Genomic DNA, 27591 nt, shown 5'->3' on the forward strand with positions numbered 1-27591 from the left:
GAGTCAGTTTTGTGCATAGCAACCTTGTAGGACAGAAGCGACTTGCCCTTAGGGTTTCAGACTAAATTTTCACTGGAGCAGACAGCCTCATCACTCTCCACTGGAGCTGCTCGTGGGCTTGAACCAACCAACACTTACCTGACAGGGCCACCCCGGGTCCTTGGTATAATATATTACTCATAATTATACAGGAGGGCTTCAAAAGAGAGTGGAACAATTCCTTTATCACTTAGTTGCATTTTCCCACGAACTTTCTGAAGCCCCCTCATAGGCGGTTTAGCTACCGGGTGCCTGAGCTTGACTTCATCCTGTGTGATCACAGTGGCAAAATGGGCCGCTAACCACAGATGGATCAGCAGTTCGAAACCACCAGCCACTCCTCGGGGAAAGAGGAGGCTTTCTTACTTCCATAAAGATAGATGTTCAATCTTGGAAACTCACCAGGGCAGTTCTTCTCCATCCTGTAGGGTCACTCTGTGTCGGAGCAGACTCACTGGCAGTGAGTGAGTTGACGTGACCATGAGCCTCATTCTTGGGCTGGGGACTCTGGAAGATCAGCAGCAGGGGTGGGGTGAAGTTGTCTGTTTTGCATATTATTTATTAGTTTAATGCAAAATAACCTAAAGTATTCAGTAGTTTATTTTAAGCCACATCAAAATGTCCCTTCATCAAAACAGTCGTTTCATTGTGTGCAGTGGAATGCCACGTGTGGGCAAAGAGATTGTTCTTGGCCATGAGGAGGGGAATTCAATGAAGGAGGAAGTGAATTGGGAACTTGAAAGATGGCTTTTTGCCCGATAGAGTTATTTATATGCTACACACAAGCATTCACCAAACGCAGAAAAAAGACCGATGCATGTATGTTCATGTGTTTCTGGGAGAAAAAAACAAAACAAAAGGCAGCATCAGTGTCACACCACTACCACCTAGTGGCAATATCTAGTAGCTCACTGTACTTCATGGAAAAGGTGCATTTGACATTGACGAAGCATGCATATTTTGTATGTTGTTGTTGTTGTTGTTAGGTGCCAGAGAGTTAGTTCTGACTCAAAGCCATCCTATATACTCCTTTAAATACAAGCATAATAGTACTTTGTGTAATTATAGCTATGTCTCTCTAATGTTAATTGGGAGGAGCCCTGGTGGTGTAGTGGTTACACATTGGTCTGGGATCCACATGGTTGGCAGTTCAAAACCACCAGAAGCTAGCTCCTTGGGAGAAAGTCTGGGCTTTCTACTCCCATAGACAGTTACAGTCATGGCAACCCACAGGAGGGCGCTCTGAGTCAGCATTGATTTGATAACAATAAGAATGTAAATTGGAGAGTGTCTTAATGCTCCCGGGGGGCACAGCATTGGGCTGCTAACTGAAAGGTCGATGGTTCCATCCCACCAGCCACTGCACAGGAGAAAGATGAGGAAGTGGAGCAGTTCTAGTGTGTTCTGTAGGGTCACTGAGACGGGATTGATTCTACGTCTGGGAGTGTGTTTGAATGCTTATTAGGAAATCCATTTAGAAGCAGTTCTATCAACAATAACAACACCACAACTCGCTGCCATCAAGTTGATTCTGACTCACAGTCGCCCATACGAAGGAGAATCATAATGGACTGTACATCTGAAGGGGACTCATGACAATATAAGAACAGAGGTCAAAGTCAGGACAGTCTGAGTCATGAGGGACTGCTGGGGCATTTGAAGGCGGTGTTCGGACACCAGAGGCTGCTGCAGGCAGTTGGACTGGGGAATCAGAACGAGGCCATCTGGCTTAGGAGCAGAGATGATGATCATGCGGATGTGAACGTTGGTGTGTTTTTGGTGTGTGTGTGTAGGGGGTGGGGGGAAAGTTCCTCAGCTCTAGTAGTAAAACGGCACATGAGAAACTGAAACTCTTTGCTGGATAGGGTTAAACGCCCCTGTGAGTTCTCAGGGATTATAACTCTATAGAAGCAGGGACACTGTGTGTACATTAGTGTGTAACACTATGCCACCAGAGCGCCTAGCAGCACGTCTAAAAGGGCCAATGAAAGAAAACTGCAGTCTGTGAAAATGCAAATGTGATAGAGATAGACTTTTGGGTTTAGATAGAGTTGCTATCGTGTGGATTCTAATCTGTAGTGACCCCGTGTGTGTCAGAGTAGCACCGTGCCCCACAGGACTGTCAGTAGCTGATTTTTCAGAACTAGATCGCCAGACCTTTCTTCCGAGGTATCTTTAGGTAAGCTCTTGTTGGGCAGCTAGCTGCAAGGTCAGCAGTTCAAACTCACCAGCTGCTACGTGGGGAAAAGATGAGGCTTTCTGCTTCCGTAAAGAAGTGTAGCTTCAGAAACCCACAGGGGTACTTCTGCCCAGCCCTGTGGGCTTTGAATCGGCCCGGGGGCCGTGAGGCGAGTTTCTGATTTGTTTTATAATTTCTCTGGCTTTGAGGTAGTCATGTCTCTGTTTATTTAGCATCTCCTTTACCGTTTGTACCACCCAGCGGCTTCAGGATAAAATACAGAAGGATAGAAAAAGGCCTAGCTGCCTTGTGTAAGACTCATAAAAGAAACCTCAAACTCGCTGCCAGTACCAACTCAGAGCAATGCTATAGGACAGGGGCAACTACCCCTGTGAGTTTCCGAGACGGTAACGCTTTATGGGTGTAAAAAGCCTCGTCTTTTTCCCTCAGAGCAGCTGGTGGTTTCGAACTGCTGACCTTGCACTTAGCAACCCAGTTCATCCATATACAAGTTAATGTTGGTGAGATACATGGCCTCCTATAATTAGAATGAAACATTAACAGATAAAATGGCTTTAACAGATAGAACTTGGGGCAAAACAAATAAACTAGAATAATCAGCAATTTGATGCTTGTAGGTGTTGCTGGGAAATTTGCCAACAAGAAAGAGATGGCCACACCCGATGCCCTTCTGGGCTCTGGGCTAATCTGGTACCCAGCCCAGGCGCTACCTAAAGAGCCCTTCAGGACCGTCTGCTGGTAACGTTTCCCCTTAGATATAGAGCCATCCAATCCCTTCATTCAAATATCAGTCTGCATTTCATTTATTTGTTCATTCAACAAGTAACGATTTCATCTCATGGTTTCAGCTGTCCCTTCGCAGGGTTCCTAACTAGTTGGTGGATTGGGCGCATTATTACCTGAGGTGGTTGAATTGGAAGAGCTACTAGACATTCAGTCGGAGCTGCGATTGCTTCTGGCTGGTAGAGAAGACTGGTGTTTGAAGAAGAAAATAATAGTATTGTGCAGCATATTGTAAACTGTGTTCCGTTAGTATATCAAGTACACGGTTATGTTATGATTGATTTACATTCTCATGTTTAAGTCCTACAGGAACTTTGGGGACTTTGGGGACTGTCCATTCTTTGTGTGGTTAAACATGACCTTGGCATGATAATTTCTGAGGGTAAGCCTTGTGCCCTTGTTTGAAAATGTTCTCTTTATTCGACTTGTACCAATCCGACTTGGAACACCGTTTCCCCACCGTATAATCTGCTGAAATAGCACCTCACCTGTGGTACTATAAGTAGCATTTGAGAATTTACAAAATATATTTTCACACCATTTTGTTTCATCCTAGGAACTCTTAAAGAATACTGGGCAGGTGACACTTCACATCCCCTTACACGGAGGGAAACTGAGGTTCCTTAGGTGTTATTACTTATTTCAGGTAACAAAACCAAACAGACAAAAACATTGGCTCTAGTCGTAGCATCCAATGCAAGACTAGAATAATTTCAAGATGATTTCACTTGTGTTTCCTGCTTTTTTATTGATTTACTAGGGTGGGGGGGAATGGAAATATCTTTCTCCATTGAATCTTTCCAATGCTGATCAGTCCAAAGAAAAATAAATTGTCTTAATTAAAAATTTTATTATTAATTGGGAGTTTATATATATATATCATACCATAATGTTTCAATTTTTTACTTCTTTTTGTTTCCTATTCAACCCATCAGTAGTCATTGATATATTTATTTTCGAAAGCACCTGCTCTCTTCCTTCCTCGACTTCTCCTATCCTGATGTGGCAAAGATCAATTCCTTCCTCTTTCCTTACAAACGTTGATGTGCATTTTCCCCACCGTTTTATTGATAAACAGTTCTTGTACATTGCAGCTCAGTGGTTTAAACGTGTTAAAAAGAGATACACGGTTGTCACGCAGTCTGACCACTTTCTCTATGCCCTAAGCAGCTGTCAGTCAGGCTTCTGGTTCTGTAGATTCGCACACCCCGGATGCATTAGCAAGATGATAACATTAAGGATCAGAGGAGGGAATTGTATTAGAGCTTAAATTATGAGCAGTCGGATTGCACAAAGCTGTGGGTGACAGTAAACATTTATTTTCTTTTCCAAGGCTTAGGTTTGTCTTGGAGAAACTCAGTGTCATTGGTGTGAGACACAGACGTTTTTAGAAATTACCGCTCAGTGTGGTCTATGTTATAAATTACACGCGTGCATAGTGCTGCGGTGCGGCAAGGATGTGATGGTGCCCTGAGCCTGCAGGACAGGTGCTAGTGGGGAGTTCATAAGAAGCAGCGCATGGGAATATTGTAAGTACTACCCAGCTTCAAATGGAATGAAAAGACAATAAGAGTTTTCACCACAAACCTCCTTGTAGCGGGAAGAACTTGTGAAAAAGCTTGGAGATTCCAAGCAAAACCCATTTGGGGATTAGCAAGTAGCTCTTTCTTCCCCTGCCATCAGGAGAATTTGCGGAAGCTGCTAGAGAAGAGGAGTCCAGGGGTGGCACCAACCATTTACTCCCTTGGCTGTTAACTGAAAGGTTGGTGGTTTGGGTTCCCCCAGAGTGCCTGGGGAGAATGCTGTTGTTGCACCTGGACTGAGGGCTAAAGAAGCCCCTGTTAAAGTCCCGACTGGTGGAAGGAAGAGTGATGTGCTCCTGGCTACCACACTTGAAATTATGCTGTGGGTGAGGGAAGTCCACAGGCTATATTAAACCAGAGAATGGTGAGATCGTGCTTGTGTGTCAGAGAGCCATTGTGTCCCCAGGGGGATGTGTGGACCAGCGATGGGAGTCCTGGCAGCATGGAGGGCATCTAGGAAAGGGTAGTCGCAGGGGGGGGGGCGGCTAGAAGAGCTTGATCTAAGACAACAGCTGAAGGAATGAACAGAGCTGAGCCCTTGCTGGTAATAAATAATGCTGATTGATATTATTAGGAGTGGCATCTTTAAGACCCAGGTTAAAAAAATGATTGGGGGTTCATATAACTCTTATCACAATCCATCCATACATACATTGCAAGACCACCATTTTTATAAATTTCTGTATTCATTCTTGTCCATGGTCTCATGTGCCAGCAGCATTTAGTGACACGCAGGTGATTTTTTCCATGTTAGTTTGTAAGTGACAGATACTCACGCCTGAAGAAGGTCAGGTAGACCCATCCAGGTTCTGTGCAGACACCAGGAAGGTATAACAGCACAGCCACTCTCAACTTAGGTTGCAGCACCTTATAACAAGGAGATTATGTGGACAAAAGCAAGCACTCTTTTGGAGAGGGAATCGGCAGCAAGAACTGAGAGTGATAAAGCTATTCAGTGTCAAATACAGAGCAGTAAAACCCCGGGACCTCGCTCTGCCCCTCACTGAGTTCCGTCCCTTAGACGAAGAGAACGTGGGAGCAGCTAGGAAGACGACGTGAAGTATTGCAATGCACCGCGCGAGGACTTGCCATCAGAAAGCCGGAAGGGAGGAATTTCTTTAACAAGTTTATTGACATATAATTCACATAACAGGCAAATCAATAGTTTCAAATATTAAAAGGGGTTGTGCAATCACGATACATTTTTTTAACATTTTGTATTTCCTGGTATTCATTCTTATTAGCTTCCCATTTTCCCCCAATAGCCCCTGCCATAACCCCCAGAAACTCCTAGTTCAGCTACTGCCAATATAGACTTATCTATCCTGAATTTCATATAAAGAATACACAGAAACAAAAAGGGAGCACGCTTGCATACACACACACACACACACACACACACAAAATCAGCAACAATAACAAAATAAACAGGAAAACACTTGGCAAGAAAGTAGAAAGAAAACTAGAACAAATTTCAAATGGTAGAAGGGAGAATCAATGATAGGTGGTAAAGTTTAGCCTAACCACATCTGCACGAATCCACTTAGCCAGGCACTCTGTCGGCTAGCCAGGCTGGTCAGATCCCTGGTCAAGGCAAGAGGGACTCACCGGTACACTCACTCGGCTGTTCTCAGGCTGAAAGATCTGAAGAAAGACTTCCAGCCTCAAGGTGCAATAGTTGAGGATTCTATGGGCAAAATATTGACGAAGGCAGGGAACACCCAGTAGAAGAGAGGAAAGCAGAGTTACTGTGCCAACTGGAATTGGTCAATGCCCAAGCATTGTGAGAGGGAGCATGTGATCGAGAATTGGTGTTATTGAAAGGAGATATCCGGGAGGCAGGAAAACAATGAGGAGCTGATACCAAGGACTCAAGTAGAAAGAAAATGTTTTGAAAAGGATGATGGCAACATATGTACAAATGTGCTCGACACAGTGGATGGATGTATTGTTATAAGAGCTGTAAGAGCCCCCAATAAAATAATTTGAAAAAAAGATCCACATCTTGAACACCCTATAGAGAGTCACTGTGAGTCTCAATGGCAGTGGGTTTGGGTTTTGAGTATTTTGTTTGTAGAAATTATAGCTTTCTCTAGGTAACTTAGCCTGCTTTAAAACTTGAATTCCATATTGTTTCAAACTTGAAATATAATTTTAAAACTATAGAAAATGTATTTTAAAATTCAAATATTATGGAAGAGAAATTATACAGTAAAAGTTGTCTTTTATAATCTCCAAAATGACTTCAAGCTTCAATCTCACCCAAAGATAAGACAAGTAATGACTATTTTAAAAAGAAGAAGAAGAAAAAGAAAGAGAGGAGCTACCCAAGCCGTACTGCAGGCATGAGCAGCACACACGACTCCCAGCATTGACAGACTACCCATGGAGACGTTGCACCACGCTCGTGCATACGTGTGCCCATTTCCAGAAACAGGATCCGGCCGAATGTGGAAGTTAATGAACAATATCATCAATATCACAGGCAAATAAAATGTTGCTGAAGGTACTTCAGAATTGCTGCCCGCGGTACCTTCAGGCTGGATTCAGAAAACTTCGGACAAGGCATATCATCGCTGACTTCAGATGGGCCTTGACTGGACGCAGAGAATACCAGAGAGCTGTCCATTTACTTGTGTTTTATGGACAACACAGAGGTATTGTCACCGTGTGGAGCAGAGCACATTCTGAGCAACATCGCAAAGAATGGGAATGCTAGAACATAATTACGTGAACATAGACCAAGAGAGTGTCTGTCGCTGGAACTCAACGAGGGATATCAGTGACTTAAAATCAGAACAGTAGGAGACGGTAAAGTTGAGGGTCATTGAAAAAGAGGAAGACCCTCGGTGAGACGGATGCAAGGGCTGCACCAATGGCTGCAAGCCTCTCAGTCCCCGTGCAGATGGACAAGCGTTCCTGCTGCTGCATGGAGGGGCTACGGGTCCAAACCAACCTGACGGCACTTCACAGCAACAGAAGAGAAGAAAGGCGAAGGGTCAGATGAGACCCCGTGAGCGGAAGCTGGAGGTGCATTTATAAGATGGATTATGCAGTGACCACTTGATTTTTGAAAAGATTTTTGACTTTACAAAAAAAGAATCTATCTTTTTAAAAATGTATCATTGAATGTAGTATTCTATTTAAGAAACTTCAACCTGTGACACAGCTGTGTCTGGCACTGTGGGTGAGAGTATGAGACATCCATGTATGTGTAATTTACGAGAGAAACCATTCTGTGTGTTGTAAGCATGAAGTGAGCATGTGAACAACGTTAAGACCATGAACTAGAACCAGCCTCAGAACGCCAACTAGATAAGAATTATTTCAACACTCACAGCTTGTGTTAGTCTGAGTACTTTGGCGAAACAAATCCACAGAAAGTCATGTATGAGAGTTTTATATAAAGGTTAAGTGCACATCAAGAAAACATCCCAGCCTAGTGCTGCCCAAGCCCACAAGTCCAACATTAACCTATATGTCTGACACCAATCCACAAAGTCCTCCTCCATCTTACAAATCACACACTACGATGCCGACTGCAGGAGGAAAGCCAAACCAGTGAACGTGTAAGCATCTCAGTGCTGGCAGGGGGCTCCACACAGGTGCTCCAGCACCCAGGGCTGCATCGGGGTAGGTCCATGTGGCTTCTCCTCAGGGATATCTTGCAGGAAGTGAGCATTGCCAGCTGAAGCAGGGAACTGGCTAAGGCAGCTGCACCCTGATGCAACCATCAGAAAGCAAGAGACCTGAGAACTAGAAAGGTGAGGCTCACCGAGCCATTTAACCCTCTGCCCTTCAATTAACCCCACGTGTTTTTGGCTGGGTTGGCACAATAAACATAACTACCTCACAGCTTATTCTTTGAAAATGTGGGGCAAAGGTGGGGTAGAAAGGGGGAACTGATTATAAGGGTCTACAGATGGCCTCCTCCCTGGGGGGTGGACAACAGTAAAGTGGGTGAAGGGAGACGTTGGACAGTGTAAGACATGACAAAATAATAATAATTTAAAAATTATCAAGGGTTCAGGAAGGAGGGGGAGTGGGGAGGGAGGGGAAAATGAGGAGCTGATTCCAAGAGCCCAGGTGGAAAGCAAATGTTATGAGAATGATGGGGGCAACAAATGTGCTAGACACAGTGGATGTATATATGGATTGCGATGAGTTGTTTGAGCCCCCAATAAAATGATTTTTAAAAAAGAAAAAGAAAATGTGTGTATTTTTCAAAGTCAAACTCATTTAACATTTTTCGTTTAAAACTTTTGGAAATTGGGCTATTGGATTTCCACCAGAGCTTCTTTGGCTTTGCTGATCATTCATGAAGACTACTTAGCAGGAAGCCAATTTATCTGACAGATTGTGTGGCAAAATGGCCACTAAATGGGAATGTTTCTTAGCCTTGCTTTTCTTGGAAGGGATGAAGGTGTATTCCTTACCCTGGACTTTGTGGAGAAAATTGAAATGAAACGGGACAGGTGTTTTTAACATCGGTGACCAGAACTGTTTGTTACATCTAGTACTGGCTTTCCATCTGTCATCTGCTTAAATTGATACTGAATATAACTGTGTGATTTTACCCTCCCCAGCCCCACCCCCACCTCTAAGTTCTTACGTCTTTCCTACTCAGTGTTTTCATGATTTTGAGCTGTTTGGGCTTCACCACATGTGTTCTCTTTAAGCACACTTTGATGATATGATTAGGTTTTCTAGAGGGGCTGCAAATTAATCATTTGTTATGTTCTTTCTTTGATAAGAAGTGTTTGTTTAACCAGATAGAAACAGACGCTTATTTGGAGGGCCCATTGCCATGTGAATAACTGCCTCCCAGTTAGACTTCCTCCATCACTTCTTTCAGCTTCCGGATTTCTTTTTCCTGTGCCGTGCAAGAATTTGAAATGCCCTGCTTGTGTCTGATAGCAGAAAGAAGTTTGTGGGTCCATGAGGATCAGGACTGCGGTCTGACACAGTTTCGTATTTCCTGCAGCCTCATCCGGTGCAGGAGAGGACTACATGCTACGTGGGATGTAAAGCATGTGATACTTGTATAACAAACCGAGGCCCGTGGCAGTGAGCTGACTCCCACTGGCGTGTTGGGGAGTCGATTTACTCCCGCGGCCCTGCCTTCAGGGCTGGGCCTGTTTGAGAGCCAGGCTTTCTGTCCTACCACCTTTTGGTTAGTAAGAGAGTGCTGAACCTCTGCCCTCCCCCCGAAGCTCCAGTAATCAGATAGAGTGATAGAGGTATCCCCATGCCATAGATATCTATTTAAAATGTTTGTGTATGTTCAAAACCCAACTGACTGCCTGCGACTCGATTCTGACTCTGAGTGACCCTATGGGACAGGGGAGAACTGCCCCTGTGGGTAAGGCTTTAGGGGAGTAGAAACCCTCATTTCCCTCTTACACACACGCTCTCTCTCTCTCACGCCCTCCACATATTATTTAATTAATTAACTAGCAGCTAATTACAACCAAACTTGTCATCTAGGGGATTCTGACTTTAGCCCAGAGGGTTCTCAGAATGGCTGCCACGTCTTCCTCGTGTGGAACAGCTGGTGGGTTAGGACCAGAGCCTTTGGGGTTAGGTGTCCTTCAGCGGCATAGGTGCGGTCATATGGGTAGTAGAGGGACAAAGTTGTCAGTGGTGGGCCCATTCTAAGGGCCCGGGTAGGCCCTGGATCCGAGTTTTGATGCTTAGGAGCCTTCTAGACTCCGGACGTTGAAGGCCAAAGCTGGAGTAGGCTCCTGAGTCTGGGAGGCACAGGTGAGAGCGTGAGGTAGGGGTCTTCTAGCTTACGTAGTGGCTTCAAGAATTCGTGGGGAGACTGTCTTCCGATTCCCCCTTCCAAGCAACGTCTCGAAGCCTCCTTTTACATACAAGGTCAGACTTCACGCTATCGGCAGGTGAGGACCGGTAAAGGGCTTTAAGCTGTGGCATAATATAACCAACTTTTCATTTTGGAATATTACTCTAGTTATCCAGGTCAGAACCATGTAGACGATTTATACTTAATGAAAAATAATAATCCTCGTAGAACATAAGTCAAACAGCAACATCATCACTGCCTTAAACTGTACTCTAAAATCTGCCCCCCCATGAGGGAGACATCGGACAGTGTAAGATATGACAAAATAATTTATAAATTATCAAGGGTTCATGGGTGAGGGGGAGCAGGGAGAGAGGGGCAAAAATGAGCTGATACCAAGGGCTCAAGTAGAAAACAAATGTTTTGACAATATGAGGGCAACCTATGTACAAATGTGCTCGACATACAATAGATGTATGTATGGATTGTGATGAGTTGTATGAGCCCCCAATAAAATGATTTTAAATAAAGAATGAAATATGCTTAATTTATTGGCACCTGAAAAAAATCTGCCCCCCCCACACACCTACTTCTGTGATTTGAATTTCCAAATGATGTGTGCTTCTGCTGTGACATGTTCACAGCATCCCCTCACACGTTGAGGTTAAGAATTACAGACTCCCGCCCCTCAGCTGGCTGTGTCAGCCTTCCCCTCTGCCCGCTGAAGCTCCCCTTAGCTCCGCCTCACGCTCCTTGGCGGCCACTGCAGGCCTTCCCTGTATTTCTCCCAAAAAACAACTCGAAATAGCACTTCGTTAAGTTGGCATGGCGACCCTACATCTTTTAAGCACTTTTTGGAGGGGGACCGTTTATGGATTCACATGTGAATAAGTGAGAGAGTGTCTGAAAAATGAGGGTGAATTTATAGTTTAATTCAGGAGCACAAGAATGAGGCTTACTTACCTGTACAGAGTTGTAGAGACCCCCAATGGTAGGTCTCTCCTGTCCTGTGGGGTCGCGAGGAGTTAGAATTGACTTGATGGCAGAGAGAGAGCGTACGGGAGACCTGGGTGTGATTCCCGGTCAGTGCCCCTCCTGTGTGGCCAGAGCAATGGAGTTTGCATGTTGCGTGATTGTTGGTGGCATCGTGCGTTACTCCATTTGGCTGCTAACCTCAAGGACAGCTGTTCAAAACCACCAGTCGCGCTCTGGGAGAAAGACAGCGCTTTCTATACTCCTTAAACAGTTCAGCCTCAGAAGCGTACAGGGGCAGCTATCTTCTGTCCTTCAGGGTCGCTATGAGAAGGGAAGTTTCTCGGTGGCATTGCTTTCTGTGAGTGAGTGATGCTGAACAGGTCTCAGTGGTGTTTCCGGACTCAGTAAGAGTAGGGAGTAAGGCATAGAAATCTATCTCTGAATACCGGACGGTGCAAACTCTGAATTGCAGCGATCTGATGCGCAGCCAGACACGGAGCCTGTGCAGGAACAGGCAGGCTTGATTCTGTTGTGTATAGGATCGTTGTGATCTGGGGACAAACTTGGTAGTAGCTAACAACCAAGCCTGAAGGTTCACTCTGATGTGTGTGACAGAAATTCCAGAGATGCCCTTCCACACAGAGGCGGAGCCTGGCTTTCATGCAGCAGCGTCCCCGCAGTCCAGTTTCAGCCGTTGTTTCATGCCCACAGCTGTGGACAGGCCTGGCCCTGGATGAGACCTCCTGGGCGTTCATTGTAGATTCTTTCTGTCTCTCGCTTTCTTTCTCTTCGTAAGAGTAGAACACATCGGTGCCCTCTGGGGTACCTTCTGAGAGGCTCTAGGCTATGCCAGACTTTTAATACAATGGCCAATTCTTTGCAGTAGTCTCTAATATTTTTCTCCCTGTGTTATCTCTTGATCTCACCATCGTAGTACCCTCCTGCGTATCACAAGTGGACATGCTATGGAATAACAGACCGTGACACTGAAAAAGTTACTGCGGAGTCTCCACTTGTCCTGTGGGTCTTTGAGGTTAACTGAGCTTCCTTAGCCCAAGGGGAAATAACCAGTTACCCTGCGTGTTCTACATTGCTTATCTTGGTTTTAAAATGAACTCTGATTGAAAACCCAGAATGGAATTGTGAACCTGCTCGTTGTTTTCCTGTAAAGGAAAGAGTTGTTATTCTTAGTTGTCATCTAGTTGCTCTAACTCATAAACCACATCCTTCAGTATGGATTGCAACTCAGATGTAAGAAACGCCAATCCTCACAGCTAGACCAACAGACACCATCATGACGAATGGCTCAGAGTGAAATGGCCGAGGATTTCATCTTACTTGGCTCCACTATCGGGGGTCGTGGAAGTAGAAGTCAGGACATTTTGCATTGGGCAAATACACTGCACAAGACTGCTTTAAAGTCTCGAAGAGCAAAAATGTCACACAGGTGTCCCTAACCCAAGCCTTGATATTGTCACTTCATCTGCGTGGGAAAGCGGGCCACCGAATAAAGAGTACAGCAGACGAAGCGGTGCATGGGAACCTGGTGCAGGTGCCGCATGGCGGGTCGCTATGGGCGCCAGGAAGAAGGATGGCCAGCAGAATCCCTTGGTGGCTCCGTGACAGCACTTTCTTCACCTGGGTTTTTGACTGTTGTTGGAGGTCTTTTCCTTCTTGCGCATTATTTGTATTTTTGTCTGTATATTATTATGCTTTTACTCTTACCACCTTTCTGCGGTTTTGTTTTTTATTGTGTTCTGCTGGGTCTCCCAGCTGTGAAGCACCCGGAAGAGTGGATGCATAATGATAATCACTGATACAAGGGGACAGAGGGAACAGGGCGAGGATGGGGGTGGGGGGGGAGGGGAAGGGATTTCCAGAGTAAATAATGAAGACAGGAAGGGGCGGGAGCACTAGAGTGGCTTGCGATTGCATAACTTATCTTTTAATCATGGTGGGGATTCTCTAAAATTGATGTGGGGGTCATTGTACACTTCTCCTTGATATGACGGAATGGTTGAACGATTGAATTACATGATATGTAAATTACTTGTCGATAAAATTATTGGGGGGAAAAGTATTAAAATTTTTTAACTGAAGAAAACTTAAAAAAAAAAACCTTTTTAAAGTCCAACCAGAATGCTGCATAGAGCAAGGGTGCATGTGGCTTTGTTTCATGTCCTTTGGACATGTTGTCATGAGAGGTCAGTCCCTGAAAAGGACATCTTGTTGGTAAAATGAGAGGTGGGTGACAAAGAGGAAGGCTCAAGGAGAGATGGACTGATGTGGTGATTTCAACAACGGGCTCAGGCATAACAACGGTCGTGAGGATGGGGCTGGGCCTGACAATATTTTGTTCTCTGGTCATACTGTCAACCATGGACCCCTGGTGGAATAGTGAGTTACTTTGGGGACTGCTAACCACAAGATCAGCAGTTCAAAACCACCAGTTGCATAAAGGTTTGCAGCCTTGGAAACCCACTGGGAAGTTCTACTCTGTCCTGTAGGGTCGCTATGAGTCAGAACTAACTCAGTGGCAGTGATTTTGGTTCGTGTGTTGTTAGTTTTAATACATCACTATGAGTGGAAACCGATTTCAATGGCGCATAACAGCAGCAGTACTTTAGCAACCCTATTTCCAACACAATGAAACATTGTCTGACCTGTGCTGTTCTAGTCATTGTTGCTATGTTTGGACCCATGGTTGCAGCTCTTGTGCTGTGCTCTCCAAGCTGCGGGCTTCTCTTCCAGCGCCCTATCAGAAAATGCTCAGTTGTCATCCATCACTGGCCGATTCACAGAAGTAAATCTCCAGGCCATGCTTCTCAGTTTGCCTTAGTTTGGAACCTCCGGTAAAACCTGTCTACCGTGAGCGAATGTGCTCAGGTTTGAAATACTGGGGACTAAGCTTCCAACATCACCTCCAACATGGCTTCCAGAAACATCTTAGCTTCTGCAGTATGACAAATTGGCAGACAGGTGGTGGGAAGAAACAATATTTTCATTCAGATTCATTTTTCTTGGGGAAAGCTTTTTGTTTTTATTAAATAATGGGTTTCTTTAATGATCTTGGGAAGAACAAATATGTAATATGTCTACCGTAATCAAATTTTCAAATTGATGAAATAAGTATATTTAAATTTTTAAATTAGGTAATGCCTGTGTATTTTAGAATCTATTTGCTTATGAACTGCATTGATGAACGTCTGCTGAAATTTCATAAAAAAGCTGGAGCCTCGTATCCCAGTCTCTTAAGTAACATTAAATAGGGTTGTTTTGAATATTGCAGTTGCCAGTTTAACTGAGGATACACCACACATACAGACACACACACACACACACACACACGCTGGACAGTCCTTACTCATAGGCATATTAAATCCTAATTTAAAAAATAAAACAGCCACCCCAAAATTCAATTTCATTTATACGGAGCCCATTATTGTTTGTTACAATGGATCATGTAGGTTCATGACCTTCCGAAAGTTTAGTGTGCCGGCCAAGTTCTGGGGAGAGATTTTTTCCTTCCAGAGTTTTCATCCAGAGTTACAGAGCACTGCCTCAAAAAGTATCCCCCCGCCTTCCTATTTACACACAATCCCCAGACTCCACGGGTCAGTCTTGTTCCAGAACTTGGTTTAAGATCCAGTTATTTTGGGGCTTTATAACACCATGCCCACCACCCTTCCCCACCAACACCAAAGGGAAAAAAACATTTTATAAGAGGGGACTTCAAAACATTTGTGGAAAAATGGAATTAAAAGATAATGTAGAACTTCTTCACAAACTTTTTAAAGCTCTGTCGCATGGGTTTCACAACGTTTTCATTCCCAAAAACTAGAATGAGAAAGAATTCACAGACTCCAGGTAGAGTGTCACCCAGCCCTGGGAGAAAAGCACACCTTCCCAGTCACTCAGCGGAGACTGGATGTCTACTTCCCCAGTGACCTCCATTGTAGAAGAACGACCTCTTTCTCGCTCCAGAGCTCCCCGCCAAGGCCAGGAAGAGAGCAAGCTTGTTGCCAGGAGTCAGGAAGGTGGTGGATGGAGATGGTCTTCTCCCAACACGGAGGTGTGCCCAGGATCCCCAAAGAGGAATTTGTGACTGATTTCCTTGGGACTCAGACACAAGGTAGAATAGATGAGAGTTTTAATTATCAAGGCAAATATAGGACATACTACCTGTGAGAATGGGTCTTGGTAGTTCTAACCTGAAACCAGATTCCTGGGACCAGAACTGGTGCTCCTACCACCTTGTCAGTGGGTACACTCTGGGCTAGGTGATGTTCTCCCTGGAGGTGTGATAGGTTTTCATGAATCAGAATAAGGGCCTTCTTATTTTAGTGCTTATTTGTGGGTTTATAATATTTCTGTCAGACTTTCATTTATAAGAGATAGCATGAACATTATCTTTCTTGCCCCTCAAATGAAGTTCATGAGGAAAAGTGCATAATAGGACTGTATTTCTCCATAGCTAGACTACACAACTTCTAGGAAAAAATTATATATTACATGGAGGGAGCTTCATCCCTCCATGGGGGGAAATTCCATTATCTTTTAGTTCCATTTTTCACAGACTTTTTGTGTTGGCTGGCTGGCTGGCTGACGGGTGAGCAGAGGATGGCAGGAAGGCAAGGGGACGCAGGTTGAGGAGGAGCATGGGAGGGGACCAGTGTGTCCCTCGCCGTCCTGGGAGCTGCACCGCCCGCTCTGCCCCCTGGAGACCACGAGTAAGCCTGTCTTCAGAGTTCTTCCTGTCTTTGCCACGACCTGTGAGTGCCTTCAGGATTCCCTCTCGGCATGTCATATCCCTGCGTGTGATGCGCACACATGCTTTGTTTGAGACGTGCCTTGCAGAGGACGGACCATCCAGATAAACAAGGGCATTTTGAATTTACACTACAAATTAGAATGATTTTCCCCAGATGATTCTGAAAGGCATTTCTTGATCTGTCTCAAAGTATGATTTGAGACCATGGATTTTTTTGAACCTTAGCAAAAAGGTGTGACTAACTTTGGCGTGGTGGTGGGCAGGGGCACAGAGATTAAATCTAGTTTTTGTTTTCTCGGTTTCTTAATAGCCCACTTTGAGACCTGATGCTGCTTCAACTCACTAATTCCACAATTGTTAGGGCTTTCTTCAGTGATCTGTAAAATATGGATTACACCTTCTTAAAGAGCTGTCGTTTTCCCTTTAGTAGGAGTTACTACTTGTGCACAGACGTTCCTGATCCCAATTCCCATCCATGCTTTCGAAAAGGCCAGCCAATTTATAACAGTAGCAAAATTACAGTTATGAAGTAGCAATGAAAATAATGTTATGGTTGGGGGGTCACTACAACATGAGCAACTATTAAGGGGTCACAGCATTAGGACCCTCTACAGATGTGGTTCTCTATCTTGCCTGCCCCCCACCCCACTCCATCCTTCCTCCTTCCCTCAATATTCTATATCTCCCCTCTCTCTGTTCCTGCCCCGTCCCTGGGCCCCTCATAGTTAGCAAAGTCTTGCCTTTTGGTATACAAACCACGTTTCTTTTTCTTTGATTGTCCTTATCACAGTGGTGTTATCAAATATTTATCTTTGTAAGAATGACTAAGCTTGCTAAGCATAATGCTCTCTAGCTCTGTCCACGTTTTGCGTTGTTTAAGAGAGCTGTTACCCCTTTTTATTGATGCATAGTATTCCACAGGATGAATCTATCCGTTTGTTCATCCAGTCCCCTAGAGTCTGGCTTTTGGTTCTTTGTATGTTTCTGCTCTGATGGAAATTGCTGCGACAACACAGGTGTGCACATGCCTGTCCTTGTTGCATATACCGCTGATGGCACGCTTACCAAGGAGTGCATTTGTATGCCAGCCCAATCCAGCTCAAGTCCTTAAGTCCGGTACCGGTCCCCGAGTTCTTCTTCAGACTCACACGGCCTCAAGCAATGATGCAGAGTGCAGGGATTTCGCAGGCCGATGGGTGCAGAGCTGTGGGGGTCCAATGGCAGTGGCTCTGGATCCACACAGTCAGCCAGCAAGAAGGTGAAGGCAGAGGGGGGTGAGGCGTGGTTCCCAGGCCCTCCGTATGAGACGGCCACCCCCACAAGAAGTTACCGTCATGTCGTGACCTGACTGACAGGCTAGAGCCCCGTCCCTTACACTTTTAGATATCTTTAAGTTGACATGAACTTATGCAACACCACAGACATGGAATAAAGGCAGTAAAAAGGAATGGATGTGCTGTCGGTGCGCACAGCAACATGGATGCATCCCAGAATACTCCTGCTGAGTGACAGGAAACTGGTTGCCACCAAGTTTACTCTGACTTACAGTGGCCTCTTGTGTATTAGAGGAGAGCAGGGCTCCACTGGGTTTTCAGTCGCTGATTTTGTTGAAGATCGCCATGTCTTTCTTCCAAGGTGCCTCTAGGTGGACTCCACCCACCCACCCACCTTTTCTTTTTCTCATTAGCAGCCAAGCTTGTTTCTGTTTGCACCCTTCTGAGTAAAAGAGTCAAACAAAGAAGTGCTTACTACGCGTTTCCATGAATGGAGGCACAGTTCCAGGGTGGGTGCCCAGGGGCTGGCAGGGTTTCCTCCCATTATCACAGGGCCAGTGTGAGTCGTCACCCACTCGATGGCACCCACCCAACAGCCACAGCCATAACAGAGGTCTAGGGCATAAGTAACTCTCTGAGACGGGAAGGACACGCATGTGTCTTAACCTTTTTATTTTACTTGCGTAAAAATAGACAAGGGTTCTTTCTGCTGGACCACTTTCTGTTGTCATTCTTAAACTTCGTGCCTGAAACTCTGCGTTATAATTTAACTTGGAAACATCTGCCACCTCTTATAGTCAGTTTACAATTACCCTTTGGATAGGAAGGAGAAAAATTAATTGTCCTTTTTCTTTTTTGAGACTCTATATTGTTATCTGTCATTCAGATAAAAGTATCGCATACAGCAACATCATCAGCTGCCCTTAAGGAACGGCTCCAATATAAAATTCATTAAGCAGCCTCTGTAGAGACCTGGGGTTTAGACGTAAGGGTCCTGATAGAGCTTTGAGCCGCCGTCGTCAGTAAAGAAAAAGCGCGGTCTCAACGTGTGGCTCAGCAGGACTATTTCGGATGGATAACTCCTGTGTCCCCGGAGAGGGACGTCATGCTCGGTGAAGTGGAAAGAGGAAGGCCGATGACAGGATGGACTGACTCAGTGGCTGCAGCAACAACACGCTCGGGCATTTGGTGAACACTTGCGAGGGTGGGCCGGGCTTCCTTCTGTTGTAGAGGGTGACTATGAGTCAGCACCTATCGATGGCGCCCCGCGCACCTCCAGTCTCTGGTGAGGCGCTTCCTGGGTGGTTAGGACTGTGCCCAGAGGGCACCGTGAGTCAGGTGAATCCATGGCTTTCACGGTCTCACTTGGGGAGTGCTGGCGTTGCTGTGGCTAACAGCTTGGGCTTCTTACTTCAAGATTTGGCGTCATGAACCCACTCACTGCTCCTTGGGAGAACAGTGAGGCTGTCTGCTCCTGAAAAGAGTTGCACAGTTGCTGTGAGTCCGGATCAGCTAGAGGGCAGTGGGCTTAACTTTGATATGTTTTATTCTGCGCCACAAAGCACACGCTTCTTCCTCTCCCGTTAGAATCTCTGAGGATGAATCTTCTGACCCACGGCCCTTTCTCTCTTTCCCCATCGTCCCTTTTCCCCCCATCTTTTGTATCTAGTTGCCCAAGCTGCTTAGACGTTTTCTTTGGTTCATTGATCTCCCTTGTCAGCCAGCATGTTCCGTCGATTTGATTGAAAAATTCCATTCTACCTTAAATTCATTCCTCTGCTTCCCTCCCTTTTGATAATGCTACAACTCTAATTCAAACTTCCATCTCTCCCTTGGACCACAGCAGCAACCTCCTAATTCTCTCCCCCCTAGCCCCCAATCTCTCCATCATCACTCTGCTTCCATCACGTTGCTAGCTTTTAGCACTTAGAATAGCAAGCACGCTCCCGGCGGTGGCCGGCACATACTGGCTGCTTGTCTCCCTTGGCTTCCTCTCTCAATGCTCTCCCTCCACTCACTCTAGCAGTGGTTGGCCCGCACCCTGGCCTGTGAACGCTCACTGGCCTGTACTTGCCCGGAAAGGCTCAGACAGATAGCTTGGTGCCTTGCAAACCCCCCTGAGTGTAATAAGCATAATGGGGAGTGCAGGTGACTCGCTGGATGTTTTTCGTGTCCGAGGCAGTGTGCGGAGGGCTTTGTTGTTGTTGTTGTTTTTCGAGGTGCTGCTGATCAGTCAGTTCTGACTCATGACGCCCCACGGGGCAGACAAAGGGCTCCACAGTTCTAGGCTGCCGTCTCCATGGGAGCAGGCGGGCTCTCCAGGTCTGTCCACGCAGGGGTTGGTGGGCTGAAACCACCCATCTTTCGGTTATCAGCCAAGCACTTAATCAGTGTACCACCGGGCAGCTGCGGCGCTTCATAAGCGCTGTCTTATCATTCAACTGCATGCAACATGCTTGTGAATTCTGTCTTACTCAATTAATTAATTAATTAACTTTTAGATGAAAACCAGGCCTAGAGAATGGGAGTAGCTTGCCTTGACTCGTATTCAGGGGATTCAAAGCTATGAATAGAAATATAGCTTTGAAAGACAACATAATCACTTGTTTTAGTCCCCCCCCATACTGTTTTAGTGTGTGAATTGAAGTTTCAAAAGCAGTTTGGCATCATTAATTGCGCGCGTGTGTGCGTGTGTGTGTTGAAATATGCACACCCAAGCCCCCAGCAGTCCAGCCATGTCTCTGTGTCAGACTCCGAGGCCTTGATGACGCCGTTCATGTGTAACCCCGGCCGTATCCTCTTCTGAGCCAGCCCAGCACAGCAAATGCGCTCGGCCCGCGGCAGAGACCCCTCACCCCCTGCCAACAACTCCTCACCTTGTCTTCTCTCTGTGTGCTTATCGCTCAGGTCGTGTCCTTTGGTGAGTGACGTGTTTCACCTAATGTAATGCTTCAAAGTTCATCCACGCCATCGTCAGGCCTTCATTCTCGTTTTGGCAGAGTAAAAAACAGCCCTTTCTCGGCCCGCTCACCTGAGGGACATTCTGGTTGGTTCCACTTTCTGACTGGCGTGACAAGGCTGCAGTGAACACTGGTGTGCGGTTCCCGCTCGCTGCTCGTCTGCACTTCATCTGCGTACCTAGGGTGGGGGCGGCGGGGAGGGGGCGTAGTTTCATGGTGGCTTCACTTTTAGAGAAATTGCTAAGCTATTTCCTATACTGGGTACCATTTTGCATACCCACCAGCCATGGATAAGAGTTTTCATTTCTCCACATCTTTTTTGCCAACACCCTTGTTTTCCACTTTAGTGATCCTCAGCTAATGGAAGAGGTGTGTGTGTGTGTGTGTGTGTGTGTGTAAGAGAGAGAGAGATCTGAGGTTTTGATGGGATTTCCCAGGGGCCCACAGCCTCAATGGATAATAACACTGAGCATCTTTTCCTGGGCTTGGCGGCCAGTTGAGTATCTGCCTAGGTGAACTGGTCAAGTCCTTTGCCCACTTTTTCACTTGATTGTTTTTTTTAATTGTTTTTTTAGAAGTTTGGTTTTTAAAAATATATGTTGGATACTAGACCCATATCACATACTTGGGCCCAAGTATCTCCCAGGCTGTAGGCACTCTCTCTACTCTTATGAACAAAATCCTTTAAAATTTATGAGGCCCCATTTATCTATTTTGTCTTTTTACAGATTATGCTTTAGTTATATGTCATCATTAAATCTTAAGGGTCTAGAGCAGCGGTTCCCAACCTGGGGGCCTTGACCCCTTTGGGGGTTGAATGACCCTTTCACAGGGTCGCCCGGTTCATAACAGTAGCAAAATTACAGTGATGAAGTAGAAACAAATATAATTTTATGGTTGGGGGGTCACTACAACAGGAGGAACTGTATCGAAGGGTGTGGCATTAGGAGGCTGAGAGCCACTGCTCTAGAGGCAGTGTCTACAGGGTAGCTCTAGAGCCAGGTTCTAGAGCAGTGGTTCCCAAAGTGGGCAGTACCACCCAGGAGCCTCTAAGAGCAGATGCCTGTACTTTATCCTGAATCACGTGCTATAAATACAAATTGTTTGATTGCCAGGGTGTGCTGAGTAACTTTTTTGGAAAGGGAATGTTATAGGCCAAACAAGTTTGGAAACCTATGCTGTAGAGCAGCGCTTCTCAACCTGTGGGTCGCGACCCCTTGGGGGGGGTTCAAATGACCCTTTCACAGGGGTCACCTGATTCACGACAGTAGCAAAATGACAGTTATGAAGTAGCAACGAAAATCACTTTCTGGTTGGAGGCTCACCACCCCGTGAGGAACTGTATGAAAGGGTGGTGGCGTGAGGAAGGTGGAGGACCACGGCTCCGGGTAAAGGTCTTCCTGAAATGCAAGGGAACACTCACGCACTGCAGGTCTGACTCATGGCTACCCTGTGAGGCCGGGTAGCACTGCCCCAGTGGATTTCCTGAGCTGTGAATCTTTGTGGGAACAGGAAGCTTCGTCTTTCCCCTAGGGAGCAGCTAGTAGATTTGAATTACCAGCCCAATGAGTAGTCTGCAACACCACCAGGCTCAGAATATTGTAATCGTTGGATATGCACAGCACGACATGGCTTTATGATGCATCACTCTCTTTGAATTCCACTTGTTTTGTCTTTTTCATTGCATTTTAATCGTGTCACTTTGCTTCTGCTTCTCCCCAGACCAGTATTAAAGAGGGACAACTGTTGAAGCAAACCAGTTCGTTCCAAAGGTGGAAAAAGCGATACTTCAAACTTCGGGGCCGTACCCTTTACTATGCGAAGAATTCGAAGGTAAGGAAAGAAAAAAGACCAGTAGCTGGTGATTGGCACTTGTTCATGGACTTGAAATATGGGTGCTTTGCCATGCTTCCTTTTGTCTTGGGCTCACTCTTCCACCGTTGCTGCTATTGGGGTTCAATTTGAGTCTGACCCAGGAAGGCTCTAGTGTAGTCTGCGGTCTTCCTTTCCGCTTGCCTTCCAATGAAAATGAAATGTCAAATTTACTTTACTAGATATGCCCATCCGTGACTGTTGAGTCATTTCTGACTCACAGCAACCCTATGAGACAGAGTAGAACTGCCCACAGGGTTTCTGAGACTGTCCGTGTGTATGGGGGCACAACGCCACGTCTCCCACAGGACAGCTGGTGGGTTGAATCACCCACCCTTCGGTTAGCAGCCCAGTGCTTAGCCCATTGCACCACCAAGGCTCCGACATGCTGCTCTGCGGAACCCACACTTTTGCTTTTCCTCCTTTCTTGGGCTCTTCTTCTCTGTAAGTCATTCTCAGAGGACGCGGAGAGGGAATTGCTGTAGTTGCTCCTATGTCCTGTGCTGAGTCCATCAGGAAAGAGATGCTATCCGACTCCAGGCATTCCTGTGGAGTGGCTGTCGCAGCGGCTGTTGTCAAGAAGAGGTGTAAGTGAGATAAGACATCCTGGTGGCACATGGGTTAACTGCTTGACTGCTGTCTGAAAGGTCGACTGACAGCCTCCAGCCCACAGAGCACGGGAGGAAGATGAGGCCACCTGCTTCACTACAGAGTACAGACTTGGAAAACCGGGCCGGTTCCACACTGTTCTTTGGGGTCACCGGCAATTAGAATAGACTTGATACTGGCAGCTTTTAAAAGATGAGATGCAGTGTACATGAAGTGCATATGTCGTGACCGACCCAAAACATAATTCAATTATGTTGGTCATTCATAGTACAAATCATTGAAACAATACCAAGACCACAAATATTTTTAATGTAATACTTGGCTAGAATGCCCTCCATTGACTCTATTCAGTTACAATAGTGCGGCAGTTTCAAAAGGTAAACTTGTCATAATGATGAGTCTCCATTTAAAACTGATATTTAAATATTAAAACTAAGCATTCGTGCTATTAGGCAATCGAATAATTAATAATTTCCACTTTAAAATGCAGGATTCTGATCTAATTAGTATTATCCAGCAGGAACTGAAGACAAATAAGCAAGCCTACCTTTAGTTTATGCAGCTGTGGAAATTGTGTGATCATTGTGCAGTGTGAGATTGCTCAGTAAGCACGGTAAACACAGGTCTACTTGTGCTTACTGCCAACCTGTAGTGAGCAACTTCACACTTTGTGCTTTTGTTATGGCTGGTACCTGTCTCCCAACCCCATAGCCCCTTCCTACAGAATGAAAGCCCCTACTCAAATTTACAACTCCTGATAATGAATGTGTAGCATCCCTGGTGGCATTGTGGTATGCGTTGGGCTGCTAACCACAGGGCCAGCAGTTCTAAACCACCAGCCGCTCCCTAGGAGAACGGCAGAGTGTTCTATTCTGTAGAGTTACTGTGTTGGAAACTGACAGAGGCAATTCCATCCTGCCCTACAGGTTTGAGTCGACATCAACTCAATGGCAGTGAGTTTGGGGTTTGATTTGACTTGATGAAGATTAGGTTACAAAACCTGGTGTTTTGTATTGTATATCTATGTTTACCAAACCTTAGTTAAAATTATTTGTATCCTTTTCATATCTTGCATTAGATTGTACAGTGTTTCCAGCCAGGTAGCAAGTCTTGCGGTGAGATTGGTTGCCTGAGCTAGCCTTGCACCACCCCAGAGAGCTTTTTTTAAAAAAAAAGTTTTATTAGGGGCTCATACAACTCTTATCACAATCCATACACACATCAATTGTGTAAAGCACATCTGTACATTCATTGCCCTCATCGTTTTCAAAGCATTTGCTCTCCACGTAAGCCCTTTGCATCAGGTCCTTTTCCCCCCCCTCCCTCCCCACTCCCCCCTCCTTCATGAGCCCTTGATAATTTATAGATTATTATTTTGGACCCCAGAGGGCTTTGGGGATGGTGGGGCTGTAAGAGAAGGGGAGGGAGAGGCAGCGAGCGAGGGTGTGCTTTTTCCCTCCAGTGCCTGAGGTACCTTGATGCTTGTCTTACTTGAACGGACCTTGAATAAGGCCCCACTCAACATAAAAAGATGCGTTTATTTACCAGTTTCCTACTCTTTGACTTTTGCATGTTTTACAAAGTCCATTGCCTTGTCAATGAAAAAATTTTTTTGGCTAAATTAACTTTTAAGTCACATGAGACTGAGCCAAAATGGACCACTACAAAATCATAGAAGCCTTTATTAAATTAAAATAGGCAAGTGTGAGGCAGCTGTGTCACCATGTTCCCCCCTCCCCCGGGACTGTACACTCCTGAAGACGGTTAGTCTTCCCTTATCTCGGACCCCTCTCTGATGCAGGCACCCCCTTCCCTTCACACCATCCCTAAGGAACGCCAGTTGTGCTCCCCAGAAACATCCTTCCTGTTTAGGGCAGAAAATGAGGCTGAAGGGGCAAGGTCAGGGTTGGGGGACGTGGTGAACTCAGGTTTCCCAAGGTGGTTCCGGAGGCACGCCACCTGCTCCCCTAGAAGCACGAGCAGGTGCGTTACCCGTGGTGGGAAAATGCCCCGGTGCAGCTTTCCTGGCCCTTGGCCCACGGAGGAGAAGTTTCCATCTCAAAGCCCCTGCGATCATCCTCTAGCCTTTGAGAAAATCGTTCAAGATTTCCCCCTTTGGAACATGGAGAGAAAAGCAAACAAACATATCCAGTTGTCAGTGCCTTCTGAGCTGACCTCGCTGCTCTGAATGTAACAGCTCCAGCAGTTTTGATTGGACCTCAGCTTTCAGAGTGGCATAGTGGTTACATGTTGGGCTGTTAACCGCAAGGTCAGCAGTTCAAAACCACCAGGAGGACAGGAGTCTCAACTCCAGGTAAAGAGTTATCGGCTTGGGCAGTTCTAGGGGCAGGGGCAGCTCCACCCTGCCCTTACAGGGTTGCTGTGAGTCAGAATCCACTCAAGGACCATGGGTCTGGTTTGGTTTTGGTCACAAGACTAAGTCAAATACCTGACTGAGAGTCTGGACTGTAGCCATCTGCGGTCCCAGAGATACACCACCCTAGTAGCAAAGCGTTTCATTTACCCGCTACGCTTTACCATCTTATCCTGTTTGAACAGATGAGGAAAGTCAGGCTCGGAATAACTCGCCATGTTAGTCAGCCGAGACGGATGCCACTTCCTTTTGGTTCGCCAACTTTCCCGAATGATGATGTTGACCCCACCTTCTAAGCAGAGTTGTAAGCTTTAGAGCTAGGGTGTGTGCGTGTGTGTGTGCGTGTGTGTGTGCGTGTGTGTTGCACGCCAGACCCATAGGAGGTTCCCCAGAGGTGGCTCCTATATGCCCAAACAAGGCCTGGTGGCATAGTGGTTAAACACTTGGAACCACCAGCTGCTCCATGGGGAACGCTGAGGCAGCGTGCTCCCGTCAAGACCGAGAGCCCGCGAACCCCGATGGGGCGGCTCTGCTCTGCCCTGCAGGCTCCGCCGGGGTTGGAATCAGCTCCGGGACCACCGGTGATCCCGTGCCAAGAGCCAAGAGCGTGCCAGCGAGTTCTACGGGGCTCTTCGGTCTGGCGCCCTGGGGTTAGCTGTTCGTGTTAGGCTTTTACTTGCCCAGGAGTTGGTGCACATGCAAAGTGACTTTAAATCAACTTCTTCTTCATCCTTTTCCGTTCCTAATTGCTGAAGTACCTTTATAGTCACGCTGTGGTGTTAAACATGCTAAAGGCTGAAGGAACGCGGACTTAGCTGTGTGTTCTTTCTCATTAACAGTCTCTGATATTTGATGAAGTGGACCTCTCAGATGCCAGCGTGGCCGAAGCAAGCACCAAAAATGCAAACAACGGCTTCACGGTAGGATGGCACCCTGTAACTCCTACGCCACCCCGTAACTCCTACGCCACCCCGTAACTCCTACGCCACCCCGTAACTCCTACACCACAGACCAGAGCGACCCCACCAAGAGTGGCCGGAACGGCTTCCCTGGTGCCCCGCAGTGTGTCGCCGTGAGCACCAGGGTCATTGCCAGCGCCACAAACTCAGGGCAGGTGCACCGCGTTTTCTGGAACCCAGCTCTCTGCCCGAGTGTTTGCTCCAGTGGGTGAACTTGGAGCTAATCACGTGCATATATCACCACCACCACCCCTTTCAGGCCTTTTAATGTTAGCGCTTAGAATTTTCTTTTTACTTCTTACTTGAAATGTAATACTTTGGTTTATGCCATTGTTCTTCAGTCTTCAAAAGGTTTCTGATTCACTTTCAATCTTAAAAAGAGAAAAAAGTACCGTCTTCTCTTCTTGGAGTAAGCTGCCGAAGGTCAGCCCGTCATGGCTTTCCACTCAGCTGATGCATTTGGTAGCAATTTCAGAGGCACCCCGTGTGCCAGTTCTCCCATTCCAGGCACCGGCCGCACTGCTAAGAGACCTGGCGCAGGCTCCGCGGCAGCACACTCAGGACACCAGCTGCATTGCTTCTTTAGCTTAGACTTAAATCCTTACAAATCCACGTCCCCAAGTTCTCAGATTCTCAGAGGCGCCTTTTCCCACACCAGCAGTTCAGCTTGTCTCAGACCCTGCCGGTGCTCTCTGCGATCCTTCCACCTGGAGCGCCTGCCCCCAAGTCTTAGAGGTTGGAATCCTGCCCGTGTAGCAACGCACGTCTCGGGTAGCCCATTGCGCTTTGACTTCTTTCATTAAAAACACATGAACCACCTTGCTACGCACAGGGGATACAGAGATGAATAAATACATATCACTTCCCTCAAGAGATTCGCGGTGTCGTTTTAAGAAGGTGTATCTGGGGGTTGTGGCTTACCCGACTACACAGTCCTCAGGGTCTGTAAGACGCAGTGGTTTGCTATGTTGTCACCCCCACCTCACTTCCTGCCCCTGCTGTAGAAGCCACTGTGGCAGTAGTGTGTTGGGTCCATCTGTTGGCATGCCTGAGCAGGGGCAATGTCAGCAGAGGTAAACACTGCTAGGGGTAAGGGTAGGGTTAAGGTTGCGATGGAAGGAAGAAGCAAATGAATTAGGATTTAGTCTTCCTGTTTTGTTGGCGTGGGAGTAGCTTCTATCAAGAATGAAAATTGAAACAACAAGTAACAAAAAATTACTGGTTGTAAAAATTACTGCAAATTGCACCTATCAAAGATTGAAGATGATACAATCTAGTGATGCTCTAAATTTCTATGTGTACCAAGTTTCCTCTGAAATGTTGCTGTTTTTAGGTGCTGTCAAGTCAGTTCCAACTGTAGCCGCCCTAAGTACAGCAGACAAACAC

At 46.2% G+C, this 27591-nt stretch overlaps 1 protein-coding gene across 3 annotated transcripts in view; it reads left to right on the forward strand.

Moving 5' to 3' along the window:
• DGKH (diacylglycerol kinase eta) overlaps positions 1-27591 on the forward strand; it is a 227940-nt gene that overhangs the window by 75016 nt on the left and 125333 nt on the right. For all 3 annotated transcript variants that reach the window (XM_075563022.1, XM_075563024.1, XM_075563023.1), the window contains exons 3-4: positions 22114-22224; positions 26086-26166. In XM_075563022.1, coding sequence (XP_075419137.1) covers positions 22114-22224; positions 26086-26166 — 192 coding nt within the window. The remainder of the gene's footprint in view (positions 1-22113; positions 22225-26085; positions 26167-27591) is intronic.

Source organism: Tenrec ecaudatus, chromosome 11 (genome assembly GCF_050624435.1).
Source record: "Tenrec ecaudatus isolate mTenEca1 chromosome 11, mTenEca1.hap1, whole genome shotgun sequence".
Taxonomy (NCBI): domain Eukaryota; kingdom Metazoa; phylum Chordata; class Mammalia; order Afrosoricida; family Tenrecidae; genus Tenrec; species Tenrec ecaudatus.